At 43.2% G+C, this 13,984-nt stretch overlaps 2 protein-coding genes across 2 annotated transcripts; one reads left to right on the top strand and one right to left on the bottom strand.

The window, feature by feature from the left end:
• Positions 1-232: 232 nt before the first annotated feature.
• Positions 233-6,103, bottom strand: msl2a (MSL complex subunit 2a). The gene is made up of 3 exons (XM_086156316.1): positions 5,086-6,103; positions 2,433-3,844; positions 233-2,198 (listed from the first exon to the last, which is right to left on the bottom strand). The coding sequence occupies exons 1-3, from the start codon at positions 5,225-5,227 to the stop codon at positions 1,896-1,898; spliced, it is 1,857 nt and encodes a 618-aa protein (XP_086012442.1). The 5' UTR covers positions 5,228-6,103; the 3' UTR covers positions 233-1,895.
• Positions 6,104-7,089: 986 nt separating this feature from the next.
• Positions 7,090-13,570, top strand: pccb (propionyl-CoA carboxylase subunit beta). The gene is made up of 15 exons (XM_086156304.1): positions 7,090-7,337; positions 8,395-8,514; positions 8,598-8,666; positions 8,737-8,793; positions 9,082-9,195; positions 9,606-9,716; positions 10,225-10,333; positions 11,281-11,401; positions 11,491-11,572; positions 11,780-11,903; positions 11,992-12,099; positions 12,227-12,327; positions 12,578-12,676; positions 12,760-12,859; positions 12,943-13,570. Exons 1-15 carry the CDS (start codon positions 7,098-7,100, stop codon positions 13,062-13,064), a joined length of 1,677 nt encoding a protein of 558 aa, XP_086012430.1. The 5' UTR covers positions 7,090-7,097; the 3' UTR covers positions 13,065-13,570.
• Positions 13,571-13,984: the final 414 nt, after the last annotated feature.

The following is a 13,984-nucleotide window of genomic DNA, read 5'->3' as shown; positions in this document are numbered from 1 at the left end:
CTTACCTTACATAACATTTGGCTAATTTTAAACTTACTATATTTGCATTGTATGAATTTATTATTCAAGGACTGATAAACGTTGTCCAAACATATATCCCCAGTGTGCCATACATACTTCACTCATTTCCAAAGATTAATTCAGATTAGAAACAAAGATTCATCATTGATAACTTTGGCCGTGCTGCGCAAAAGTGCGATTCCGCATCAACACAAAAAATACACAATACTGAAAAAGTAAAAAACTATCATTTAATTCTTGTTGTATTACAGGTTTCCATATTATGGCAGTGAATGTTTCCGCAATAAGAGTCACTCCTCAAACAAGTTTTTACATTAAAAAAAAAATATAACAAAACAAATTAAAAAAACAAAACAAAACTAAAACTAATCAGGGTTCAAGTAATGCCCAAAAGAAATACATTTTGAAAACATACGCAGGAAGATAGATCAGATTCACTGATCGCAATGTCAATCCACCTGCTTCGTCCTGGTCTATGAGTGAAGAACCAAGGTGTTTGTTTGGTCAGCCTGAGTCCTTTCGCTCTCCTTCAGTCTCTTTTTGGTCACCACGTCTGGACTGACAAACACGTTGTACTTACAGCTGAGACAGTAAACAGAAACACGGACAACACGCAGCCTCTTGAGTTGGAGGAGGGGTTTCAAGGTGCTTTAACCAAAACGACAGAAAAAAAAAAGGATGGTACCAAATCTCTAAACTTGGTATCAAAAATAGTCTTTTCAGTTGGTCACTAATCAGTCAGGACACTACATCTGGAGGAAAAAAAAAATGCACACGTATTATCTTTTGCCTTGTTACTGACAACCTATGGCTTCAGTTAATCTAAAGACACACAGTCATGTACAATCGAAACAAAATGGAGTAATATTCTAGAAGACACTGTACTGTAAACAACTGCGTGTGCGCACAAGAGCTGGTGGCTGGCTCCTTGTTGGTGCTCCTATTGCTATGGTTACCGAGAACGGGTTCTTCGTTTTGATTTGGCCAATCAGAAGACTTAAGTGCTAACAACACATCACGCGCCTTGCCACTGATCACAGGGAACTCACAGCGACGTGTACAATCTCTTTCTCTCGCTCTCTTTCACGCACACACACTTGCAAAGAAACCGTGGATCCAGCCGAGTGCTGCCAGGACAAGGCCTGCATCAGTCTGGTTCATTAAGACAAATTTCATTAACAGCTAACAGCACTTCAAATTGAGTGAGTGGATGTGATTAAAAAAAAAAAAAAAAAAAAAAAGGCATGAAGTCTTGTGTGAGATGAAAACTTCTCCAGAGACATTTCTTAATATTCATTCATAATTAGGATGAGAGCACATATTAGGTTAGAGATTAGTGAGGGCAGTCCTGATATCCGTTATGCATTCCTTAAACAAACACTCTAAACTGGAAAAAGGTGACAAGTGATTGTGGTATAACAATGCTGTTTTTGTTATTATGCACCAAATATTGTCTAGAAATCACACATACACACTCACATCTGCACTGTGCGCGCACGACGACAAACACTTAACCTGGTATGGGTTCCTATTGCCTCGTACAGTATGACTGTGGTCTATGAGCATAAAGCACCTCTGAAATACAGAACAGCCTTGGAACCGAGTATAGGTGGTTAAGTACAGACAGGCAACAACACACACAGGCACAATACAGGAGGCTTTGGCACACCCATGCTAGTCTTACTACTCAGCATTTTCCAACACAGAAGAAGAGCAGATTACAGGACAGGACAGACCTATAGCTGCCGTAGATCACCTCCCCCTCTGGAGGGGAGGTCCTGGTTTGTCTGACAGACACAATGATCGTCTGTCACATTCAATCAGCACCGAGCTGTCTATGGTTTTTGTTTTTTTTTTTTGGGAGTCACAGCCTCTCATCCAATCAGCAGCTCCAGACTGTCCTCGTAGTTGGGTTCCGGGGGAGGGCTGGGTGACAGAAAGGCGGTGGTTACGGGGGTTCCTGTTGCTGTGGCAACGTTTAGCAGGGTGTTGGCGCGGATGCTGGTGGTTGCCGGGTTGCGGAGGGCCGCAGCTGCCGTGATGCTGGTGAGGTTGATGCCGAGCGTGAGTCGCGTCTGCTCCAAGGCTTTCTCTGGCACGGCGAAGGCCTCTAGCTTCTTCTCACCATTCGCCATGTAGGAGTTCTGGCAACCTCTGCAGATACAATCCAAGCATGCCTGAAAGAGATACCACCACACGTGCAAGGAGCGGTGGGCTATTAGTCCGTTGCATTGACATCACGTAAAGCCTGCAAGTAAAATTCTGATGCTAACACAAAAGACCTAACGAAGGATTAAGCATAAATGGCTGGGAGGATGTTTGTACTTTAAACAACGCGGTAAAAAACATATTTGGTTGGGAGGGAAATACGAAGTTCGATTTTCATATCTAGAGAAAGGCAAGCGTCTCACCTTGCGGTTCGAGTAACAGGGACAACGTTGCCCCCTACAGGTCAGTACCGAGGGATTCTGAGTGGCCCTGCCACACTTGCAGCCCTTCTTCTCTACTGGTTTCTTATAAGGAGGCCTGACTGGCGCTGGGGGCACCAGGCAGCTTGACAGCAACCGCTGGTCTTTGCTGCGGTCCTTGTTCTTGGAGGTTCCACCACTGCGGGCCTTGGTGTGTGTTTTCTTTGGGCCCGGATCGACGTGCTTCCTGGCACCTTTACTGTGGTTTTGTGGGGGGCGGCTGGGCTTCGGAGGCGCCCCATTGGGAAGGGATGAGTACGTGTGTGCTGGTACAGTTAGGGAGGGTGTGTGTGGTTGGGTGTGCAGTGACGGAGCGGGGTTTGGAGTGTGTATATGTGAGGAGGAGCCCTGCAGAATGGAGGTAATAGGGAGAGGCTTCACCTTTTCCCTGTCACTCTCCGAGCGAGATCGTTTGCGATTAAGGCGAACCGGTGGGGGCTTGGAAGCCGGGGATGGGTTGAATGTAGATGAGTGTATGTGAGCGCTGTGGCTCGCCAGTGTATTAGTCCTGTCGGTTTGAATCTGTGTGTAATTGTGGGCTGCGTCCAGCTGAATATACATTTGAGCGTGTGCTCGGTCTGTGGCGATGTGCGTATGGGTGTGTGTCCTTTCTGGCTGTATGTGAGGAGCATCTCCGCTGGGCTGAAGGGGGTCTAATGTCTGTAAGACTTCCTCGACACTGAGGAGCAACACTTCTCCCTCCTCCAACTCCCTGCTGCTTGAGTCCCCATCCCTGAGTGAGCACACTGTGCCTGGAGTTGGTGCTAACGGCCCGGGAGTCAGACTCAGTTCCAGCCCGCCACAATCAGCATCGGTTACAGAGAGGCCCGCCTGTGGTTGCTCCTCTACCAGCTCACATACTTCGAGCTCCGGAGAAGAAGGATCTAGGTCTTCAAGCATCTCCCCATTGCATTCCGGCGGTCCGTTGGAACACGGAGGCTCGGAGGAGGAGCTCTGGGGTACAGCTGAGAGCTCTGCAGGAACAGGTGGCGCCTCCGTGGGGGTCAGGGACTCCGGAGCAGGGGGATTCACATCTTCTTGTACCAGGCTTCTGTCCTCTGTCTCTATCTCCTCTTCATGTGACATGAGCACTTCCTCCAGCAAGGCCATAACCTCTGGATTCCCACCCACACGGCTGCTGATTGATGGCAGCAAAGGCGAATGAGTGACGTAGAGGCAGAGCTTTCTGTAGCACTGCACGAGGAGGGAGAGCTGCTTGTTTTCCTGGAAGCAGGAATAGTCCTTACATCTGTTGCATGATGTCCTTATCTGCATTTTCTGGCCTTTACAGCCCAAGCAAACATAATGCTGACACTCTGGATGTGTTGGAGAAATGGGATCCTGCAGCAGCTTACCTGAGACAAAAACAAGAGGCTTCTTTGAATCTAATTTCGGACCAGCTTTAACCCTGACTTTCAACAGAAAATATGATTTGAATATTTTCAAGTACACACTTGTTACCAAGACAGTGACAAAATTCAAGAGCCCAACCTGATAGATTGCTTTGTTGCACTTACCAGCAGGCAACGAACCAAGGTCAGAATTATGTAAAAAAAAAAGCCTCTTTATCTTGCACTAATTTAAAGTAATGTCAAGTGATAACAAAAGACTAATTTCTCAAGAACTTGACTTTCAAACCAGCTAATCGTGTCAGCCCCAATATCAAACTGTCATGAAATAATTGGCAGCACTAGCAGTGGTTTTCAAAGTAGAATACACAAAATTGAGGTGTTTTGTTGTTTTTTTAAGAGAAATATACAACAACCAACATTATTTTTGTGAGTGTTTAATTGCGGAATATCATAAGAATGATTTATATCTTGGAAGTACTTTTTCTTCCTAAGACACTGTGATATTTCCACTTTTTTTATTATTTTTGTATTGTGTTTTGATCTTTACCCATTGCAGATCCACGAGTTTTGTAAAGAACTGGGGGAAAAAAAATCAACACACTTTGCTATATAAATATATATAAAAAAACATGTTTAATTCAATATATTAAATGCCAATATTACTGTTAGTTTATCCTCTCTTAGGCTGGATCAGCCATTGTGCATTCACGGATCACCAAAATGTGTCTGAACAACCAAAGGCGGTGAGTTAAAAGTGAAAAACCAAATAAATCTGTGGTGCTTCGTTTATTCAGATGCAGTCTGGGACTTTGCAGAACGATATCGGCAAGAGTTTCAACCCACGAATGGCAAGAAGTGGTGCTTCGTATCCTTCTGCCACAATGGACCGTGATGTGCCAATGTCAATAAAAGCGCTACCTAAGATGAGCGTAAATAAACCATGAATAGGAAACACATGGCTCTGCAGCAGGCACAACAGAGGAGTCATCTGTCTTGACAAGGGAACAGATGACTGTGGCTCAGCTGGGTTGCTAAGGAGACCACGGTGGTGAGCACGTCAAATCGTGTCAAGCCTTTTGCAAGCAAAAGCACACAACAGATACTTCAGTCAATATGGGCAGCGATGAAACACTAGGATATCAGTTAAGATAAATCAATGGACTGTGCAAAACACGTCACCCCCCGTTGAGGCGAGGTTGACTACGACTAACGTATGGACTTATTAATATTTTAATGATGCTTACCACAGACGAGGCATGCGAGGGACTGACGGAAGAAGGGCAGGAGGTTGTACATGTCTGCAAAGGTGTGAGGCTGCCGTGGGTCACACTGCATGACAGCCCGGCTGGCGGACACGTACAGAGCGGTTGCACTAACGGGGTTCATAGCGGTGTAGTCCGCAGCGTCTAAGAATCACGGCCCGGAGGAAAAAAAAAAAAATCCACACACTCACTGAGATGAGAGCAAACGCTCAAAGAGTCTCAGACTCGATGGAGGGAATATAAAGTTGCCAGCGGGAGAAACAATCTGTCACCCGTGTGTTGCAATACAAACATGCGAATGTGTAAAAAAAACGCTAATGGACAGCGGGCATGGTGAAGCGGTTATCGCTAAACGCGCACGACGTTAGCCAGACAGGTGGCTAGCTAGCGTTAGCATCCCCGCTTCGTAGTTGCTCAAATTCAGCAGCGAAATCTTACAGACCGCGATTTGAGGTTCTGTTAGATGCGGCTAAGTAAGAGTCGTAGAAATTACTCACATTATTCTCAATACGGCCCGGTGGCTAGCAAACGTATCGTATGGTCAAGCAGTCCATGACCAAACGGTTAGCATTATGTAGCTAGCAGTAGAGCGGGCATCGGCTAAACGTTTTACACGAGATGGTCGGTGTTAGACATGTAATACATCCAGTATCCAATACGGTATCCTCGTCGTCGTCGCGGTGAATGGTTAACGGCAACTAAGACCACAAATTTGTTTAGTTAGCAATTAGCTAATAGATCCCAGGCGCGCACTTGATGTAAACAAAGCTAACTCGATAGCATTAGCATAGCCACACAAATTAGCAATCGAATCCTCAAAATCCCAAGGACCGTCCTTATATCCCACGCGTTGGAGGGATCTGTAAATTGTAAGACGAAAACTGCCGACCCTGGCTCGTTTTATTATAATACTTGAGAAGCGGCGAAATGAACATAGTTAACTAGCCGTTTTACAATAGCATCAATCATTCGATTTTCGACTTCCTCGCATCAACCCCTCTCGACAGTCATGATCCTCACGCGAGACTTCCTTTTGTTACCGTGGTTACCACAGTGCACGAACGGTTCACGTCTTAATTCCGCACAGCGCCTCCTTTTCTAACCATGCAGTCCATCATTATCTTCGATGTCATTAAAAGCTCCAAAATAAACAAGTTATTTTTCATCTTTCATTTTGTTGTTATCCAGTGAAGTGACAAATCGTGCTGACTCAAACAACATGTTCAATAATATATGAGACCTAACCAAGCAGCAAATATTTCCTTTACTCACTGCAGTCACCTTGAAGTAAAAAGCTGACAAGATAAGAAGAAAAAAACTCGTCACTTTAGAAGTATACCATTTAAATAAAGGAAGCGAATATAAAGGTAAACTCTGTGGGAAAATAGCAAAATGGACTCCATTTCCACTCATTTGTCAAACGTCATTGCTGAAGAGTGAAACCTTTGTTATTGTTTCAGAAAAGTAGTTACGAAAGGCGGGTGGAGCTGCAAAGCAAAAATCACTCATTCCCGAACCCAGTCACCTTTACATTCCATGTCGGGAAAGTTTTATACATAGCAACATAAAACATTAACCACAATAATGGAACAAACATTTTCTAAGCATTTTGCTTCTTGGGGAAGAAAATACAAAGTGCATAGCAAATATATTAAAGGCCTAAAGATGGACGTATTAAAAATGCCATTATAAAGTTAAAAGGAACGAAAGGACACTAACAGTAAAATTGACAGAAACACAAAACATAAGCCAGTTTCTTAACGTGAGAAGATGGTTACCAACAATCTCAACCCTTTATATTATTTTACTGATACATATTATTCGGGGATAATAAACAGCGAATTAGCACAAAAAAGTGGAAAAAAATAATTGACCTGCCCAACAAACCAGACCCAGACCGACGTTTCAGGACATGTGATTAGTTTATTTACTCTGATTGGCTGTAGGAGAACGCCCCCCTTTTCCTATTGGCTCAAATCCGTGCCCCTTCCCGGATGTCCATCGCAGCAATGATGGCGGCCTTCTGTGTTGCTCGAAGCGGCCACGGCTTGCTCAACGGCCTGAGATCGACTCTCATGGGTTTCGCTCCGGGGAAACACGGCGCCGTCGCGGCGCTGCTGCACCCCCGCGGACACTCGGTCGGCCAGCTGTCCGTCAAGGAGAGGATCGACAAGAAACGGAAGGCCGCGCTGATCGGGGGGGGTCACAAGAGAATCGACGCGCAACATAAAAGGGTAAAGTCACTCAGCGTTTAGCTCATACATTGACAGGGAGGTTGAACTCAAGCATGACTGGATCAGCGGCTTCAAGTCAGCGGTTGCAGACATTTAAAGATGCTCATATATAAAGAAGCTCACATTTAAAGTTTGCGATACACATCTACGTTGCTGAGTGTCATTGCCCTTGAGCAACAGATGTTACTATCATCCTACAAACTCATACCAGCCATAACGTGCTAAGCAGTGCTCGAATTACAAACATAAATAAAACACATGAAAATAAATTAACTAAGTATGTATTCACTCAAACACTTGGAATTAAATGAGACTACTCTTGTGTATTTGTCTTGAGTTTCCAACACGGCACTTTTCACCCTTGCAGAAATCCTGAATTACACTTGTAAATTTCTTTCAGTGTCATTGTATTTTCTTTTAATTCTGCCCAGCCTGAGAACAAATGGCTAAATCTAAACGTATCAAATTAAGATTCCAGATTTTTAATGTCATATGGGCTTTTAGGCATATGGTGATTCAGACAATGCAATGAAATACTTCATTAAAAAAAAAAAAATAAAATAATAACAATGATCATACATGTTATTTAATGATCTATACTCGACACTCAAGGACACCAAGCAGACATACATATACACAGAATACAATCTTAAAATAAACAATATAAGTGTTAAAGTGGTATAAGTAAAAGTAAAAAATTACTTTGTACACTCCCTTCATACCTGACAATAAGACTAGACAATACAATGAATCGGAGACAGCTGACAGACGTATTTTAAAAAAAAAAGGCAGTGAGTAAATTATTGCACAGTCATAATTTAAGCAATAAATACTTACTGAGAAAAAGAAACGCTAACTATTATAAATTGAGGGGGAGTCAAGTGGCTCCTATTCAGTGTTAGCAGTCTGATGGGGGGTTGGAAGATACTGTTAAAAGTTTTTTTTCCTGTAATAATGATTGCATTGCCTTATTCAGCCATTTGTAATTCATTGAATGTTGTACTCGACCTGTGTGGTACTTGCAGTAGTTTTGTAGTAATCTGATGCTGCGTTCCAGGGCAAGCTGACGGCGCGAGAGCGAGTGGAGCTTCTCCTTGACCAGGGGTCGTTTGTGGAGTCGGACATGTTTGTGGAGCATCGCTGCTCCGACTTTGGCATGGAGCAGGATCAAAACAAGGTTTGCCTTTGCGATGGCTTTGTGTTCTATATTTCTCTGCATTTTTATCATCAAGTCATTTTTTTCCTTCCCTTCCCTGCCAGTTCCCCGGTGACAGCGTCGTGACAGGCCGAGGCCGGATCAACGGCCGGCTGGCCTATGTTTTCAGTCAGGTATGATATGATTAGTTCATGCTACACATTGAGGTTATTTAGATTCATCTTGTTTGTTTGTTTCCCCCAGGACTTCACAGTGTTTGGTGGGAGTCTGTCGGGAGCTCACGCACAGAAGATCTGTAAGGTAAAACACCCTGAGAGACTCAACAGAATATTGGATTAGTGCACGTAGGGCAAACAAAAAAGACCCTGCTGTGCACTTTATATTTACATCAGTGAAAGAAAACTAGCTTGTTTGCTACCCTCTATTTACCTGAAGTACCAACTATAGGGGCACAAGCCCATTCATAAAGATCAATTTCAAAATACATTATTGGTCTTCCAGTTCCCTTTGGAGAGAACAGAAGGAGCTTGTTGTCTTGTTTACTTAAAACTGCACTTCAGAATGTCAAACTCCCAGGTGTTTGTTTAGATCATGGACCAGGCCATGACAGTTGGCGCCCCTGTCATTGGGCTGAATGACTCCGGAGGAGCTCGGATTCAGGAGGGAGTGGAGTCTTTGGCTGGATATGCAGATATATTCCTGGTATGCCAGTTTGATATGTTTCCTGTTTACATTACATTATATGACAGTCATTTGGCAGACGCTTTTATCAAAAGCGACTTACAAAAAGTGCAATTCAGTCACTGAAGATCCAAAGTACCAGTAGTCATTATTCAGAAGTCACCACTCTACCAAATAGCCATCTTAAATCCATATACATACATACATTCCTTTTTTGTCAGCTTGATGTGCACTTTTTTTTTTTTTTTAATCCAATTTGTAGCCAAAAGTAACATTTAGAGTTCTAGTGGTCAAGGCTTGTTGCCATTTTGTTGCATTGGAATATCGAAAAAGTAAATCTTAGAAAAGACCCAATGTTGGAGGATACCCCAAAATTTCTCTGACATAAACCAGACTTTTTGGAAAAAAAAAAAAATGTTCACCCTTTTCAGAGGAACGTGATGGCGTCAGGAGTCGTCCCCCAGATCTCCCTCATCATGGGTCCCTGTGCCGGTGGTGCAGTCTACTCCCCTGCCCTGACGGATTTCACCTTCATGGTGAAGGTACGGACGTGCACAGAGAACATCGCCGTCAAATCACAAAGATCACATCGAGTCGCATACAAGTTTAGAATAACACAGTGTTCTGCTTCCCTTCCGTCTTTTCGGTTTTTAATTTGTGTTTTAGCAGCTGCAAACATCCTGCTGATTCAGTCTCTCCGCAGCCGGTAGAGACCTATTTATTTGGCAGGCATTTTGACTCGCTGAAGTGGAATTCCACCCGTGGTTCTGTTTAGAATAATGGCCAAGTTGCTAAGAAGGGCAGGGGAACCGATGAGAGTGTTTGTGTGCCGGAGTGCTGTAATGGGTACTTTTATTCACGCCGCTCACTGAGTCGATAAATGGAATCGAGCCATTTTTTAGTTCTTTGGCAAGTTCAAGTGTCTGTTGTGGAAAAAGGGCTCTCTTGTTTTTCAAACACACAAAGTAGCAATTATGGTAATGTTGTGGTCGACATCCTTGTTTCAAGTCGTGTGTATGTGTGTGTGTGTGTGTGTGTGTGTGTTTTCAGGACACGTCATACCTTTTCATCACTGGGCCAGATGTCGTGAAGTCTGTCACCAATGAGGATGTGACTCAAGAGGAGCTGGGTGGAGCCAAGACGCACACCACCGTGTCAGGTTTCTGTCCTGCTCCCTGTCTGGCCTTCTTGCGCTACATGATGATCTAAATCAGGGGTCGGGAACCTTTTTGACTGGGAGAGCCATAAAATCCAAATATTTCTAAATACATTTCATCGAGAGCCATATAGTATTTTTAACATATAATAAGTTAAAGTATGCCATGCTTTTAATGCGACCTCTGGTGCTGCATGGTTTTTGTTCGAAGTGCCGCTGTATATTTGACCGTTTCATCGATGCAGTTTTATCATTGCATGTAAGACGTACTGCAGATCCTGCTCTCTCCACAAATGCAAATCTGTCCACGCAGCCTGGAAATTACGGTCATCATCATCTTTTTTTCTTTATGCAATCTTTTCCGTTACAAGGGTTGAAGCGGATAAACTAGTTGGCTATCTGATAAAATCGATTTCTTCACCTTTACAATGACCCAGAAGCCATTGGTTCCCGATCCGACCAACGGGTGACCCGTGAAATTTATCTTCAAAACTAATTTCTGTTTACTTTAAAATGACACAGTATTATGATGAAATGTCAAAGGTATTTTAAAATCAGTTCCAAACTGATTTTTTTTTTTCCAACTCAAAATTGTCTGGGAGCCGTATGCCGTCACCGGAAGAGTCATTTATGGCCTGCGAGCCATAGGTTCCCGACCGCTGCACTAAATGTTTCTAAAAGTTTATATCCAGAGTCAATTGGCTTGTTTTTCATTAACATTAATGTCATTTTTTTTGTTTGTTTTTTTACTCTTATTTTTTTACTATTATTTATTATTATTATGTTTTTCTTGTAACTCTGGCACAACAATTTCCTTTCTTATTAACATCGAGAGAGAGAGAGAGTGATAATTTCAAAAGCAAGAAAGTATGTAAATAAAAGTTCATTATGATCAGTAGTTTTCAGTGTTATTTTAGGTCCCTGAGCTAAAAACAGTTCCCTCTCCTCAGGCGTGGCTCACCGTGCGTTTGAGAATGACGTGGAGGCTCTGCTCAACCTGCGTGAATTCTTCAACTTCCTGCCACTCAGCAACCAAGACGCGGCTCCCATCAGGGAGTGCCACGACTCCAGGTGACCCATCGCTTTGCCTGTCACTTTCCCAGAAGAGCTGCTCACTATTATTTCAAAAACTGGCGTCTGACGACCGGTCTCTGATTTAGCGACCGGCTGGTTCCTTCGTTAGACACCATTGTCCCTTTTGAATCGACGAAAGCCTACGACATGTTGGACATCATTCATGCAGTAAGAGATACACACACATACACACACAGCTCTATTAATTGATCTGTTAATAATTGTAATGCTTATCAGTTAAATACAACTATAAGTGTTTCCGTATGCATTTACAAAAATTGTATTTCGCACATATTCATTTCAAGTTCACATCAAGCTCCAGTCTGGTGTCATTGCCTTCCTTGTGACCAACTTCCTCCTCTTCAACCTGTCCAGATCGTGGATGAGCAGGACTTCTTCGAGATCATGCCCAACTACGCCAAGAACATCGTGGTGGGATTCGCCCGCATGAACGGACGCACCGTCGGCATCGTGGGTAACCAGCCAAAAGTCGCCTCTGGTGAGTGAAAACAATCGCCGGAGGTCATTTGAAATAATTTCCTCCTTTGCACCTTCTCAGTTAGCTTTATCTCTGCTCCAAATCCAAGGGTGTCTGGACATTAACTCATCCGTGAAAGGAGCACGTTTCGTTCGATTCTGCGACGCTTTCAATATCCCCATCATCACCTTTGTGGATGTGCCGGGCTTCCTGCCAGGTAGCTCTCCCACCCCTCGTGTCACCGCTGAAGCTGCCTGCATCTGAAATCAGAGACATCTGGATGTTTTTGTTTTGTTTTTTTTTAAAGATGCAATCTCAAACACACTTGCGATGACTCTCCACAGGTACGGCCCAGGAGTACGGAGGCATCATTAGACACGGAGCCAAACTGCTTTTTGCTTTTGCAGAGGCAACTGTCCCGAAGATAACTATCATCACCAGAAAGGTGTGAAAACATTTTAAACAAGACACATTTTAAAGAGAGCAGGAAAACCCTTTCCTCTATCTTTTGACGATTCTTTGAATTTATGTTTGTTATTGTACGAGAGAGACCCTTGGTTTATTAATGTTTGTATCAAAAAAATGCCTTTCCATATTCCAGTAAATTCTGCCGTTCATCAGCGTTGAGAAAGTTGCTTTTGAATTCTCTTAAGGTTGACATGGTTTTCTTCACTCCATAAATGTTTGTTTTATAGGCTTACGGAGGGGCCTATGACGTTATGAGCTCCAAACACCTGAGAGGAGACGTGAACTACGCCTGGCCCACGGCTGAGGTCGCTGTCATGGGTGCAAAGGTACAAACAGCCCCTTTGTTTTGCCCTTATCATATCTTTCCTCTGACCTGAGAGTGCATGTGGATTCTTTCATTCCCCGGCAGGGTGCAGTTCAGATTATCTTCCGAGGGAAGAACAATCAGGCTGAGGCAGAGGCGGAATACGTAGAGAAGTTTGCCAACCCTTTCCCTGCTGCTGTCAGAGGTAGGAAATCGCCTCTTCCCTCTTTTCTTCCCCGCCTTGGTCTGAAATCACATGACTTTGAACATCCAATCATATGTTTGAAGGGTTTGTGGATGACATCATCGAGCCGTCTACCACCCGCAAGATGATCTGCAGGGATCTGGAGGTGCTGGCGAGTAAGAAGCAGGTCAACCCTTGGAAGAAACACGCCAACATTCCTCTGTGAAACACCCAAAGTTGGATTCCCGCCGTTTGGACTCCGCAAACGTGGTCATACAACAGGAGGTTGGCACCTCGACTGAAATAAGATACACTCCTGATGTTCAGACTTGAAGTAGCAGAGAATCTTGGTTGTCATGTGTATTGAATATACTCAACTGTCAGCTGTGAGGAGTTGAAGGGAAGAAACGTTTGTTACAACGTGATCAAAACCATGGCGTGTATCTTAACAGGAAATATGCAAAGTAGGAAGAACAAATACATTTAATGACCCACATCAGTAGTGGCCATATTGGCCATTACTTGTATTGTTACAATCATGAACGAATAGGAAAGGAGGAATAGCTATCAGTGACTATTCTAGTAGAAAATATATACCTACCAGACCTTGTGCTTCCATGGGTGTTCCTTGTGTTTTAGGTCTTCAAAATGTCACTCATCCTCAAACGGTGCCTTTTCTCTCTGGTAGGAAGACCTGCTTTTTTTGTAAAATAAATCACAGCTTCAATGGCATGATGTGTGTTTATTGACCTTTTTACTTTTGGTACTAACTTATTAATTCATAAATGAATCCAATTGGGTAATCATAGGACAATTGGTTACGATGAAAAATGTAAGATGGGGACAGAAAATTAATTTTGGCCATAATTATAGGAATTTTTTCCTTTTATTCATTATTCCATCAAACATTATTGTTTTCCCGTTCTAAATCTTGAGGAAGCACAGTCACCACTCAAGCCACTATTGCACAACAGGTGGACTAAGTGATCAAAAGATAGACAATTTTTTTGAAAACATTCTCAAAATGGGTAAAAATTTACTACGTTGAGGGATTGTTTTCATATCACCTCAGGTAAGTGAACCTATTAAAAAAAAAAAGGTAAATTGGCAATTAAATGCCTGTTTTCAAGGATAGCAAAAGTCCCA

The sequence above is a fragment of the Fistularia commersonii genome, chromosome 1 (genome assembly GCF_037954325.1).
Source record: "Fistularia commersonii isolate RoL2024-O1a breed Wild chromosome 1, RoL_Fcom_v1.0, whole genome shotgun sequence".
Lineage (NCBI taxonomy): Eukaryota > Metazoa > Chordata > Actinopteri > Syngnathiformes > Fistulariidae > Fistularia > Fistularia commersonii.
The sequence above is the reverse complement of the archived record's forward strand: the minus strand, read 5'-3'. Positions and strand labels throughout refer to the sequence as shown.

Bases quoted from the DNA above. Each gene is read 5' to 3' on its own strand.
- pccb (XM_086156304.1), top strand. From the start codon at position 7,098: ATGTCCATCGCAGCAATGATGGCGGCCTTCTGTGTTGCTCGAAGCGGC. The intron at 10,334-11,280 runs GTTTCTGTCCTG...CCCTCTCCTCAG, and splicing joins GACGCACACCACCGTGTCAG to GCGTGGCTCACCGTGCGTTT. The intron at 12,677-12,759 runs GTACAAACAGCC...ATTCCCCGGCAG, and splicing joins TCGCTGTCATGGGTGCAAAG to GGTGCAGTTCAGATTATCTT.
- msl2a (XM_086156316.1), bottom strand. From the start codon at position 5,227: ATGAACCCCGTTAGTGCAACCGCTCTGTACGTGTCCGCCAGCCGGGCT. The intron at 3,845-5,085 runs GTAAGCATCATT...TTTTTGTCTCAG, and splicing joins CCTCGCATGCCTCGTCTGTG to GTAAGCTGCTGCAGGATCCC. The intron at 2,199-2,432 runs GTGAGACGCTTG...TATCTCTTTCAG, and splicing joins CCTGTTACTCGAACCGCAAG to GCATGCTTGGATTGTATCTG.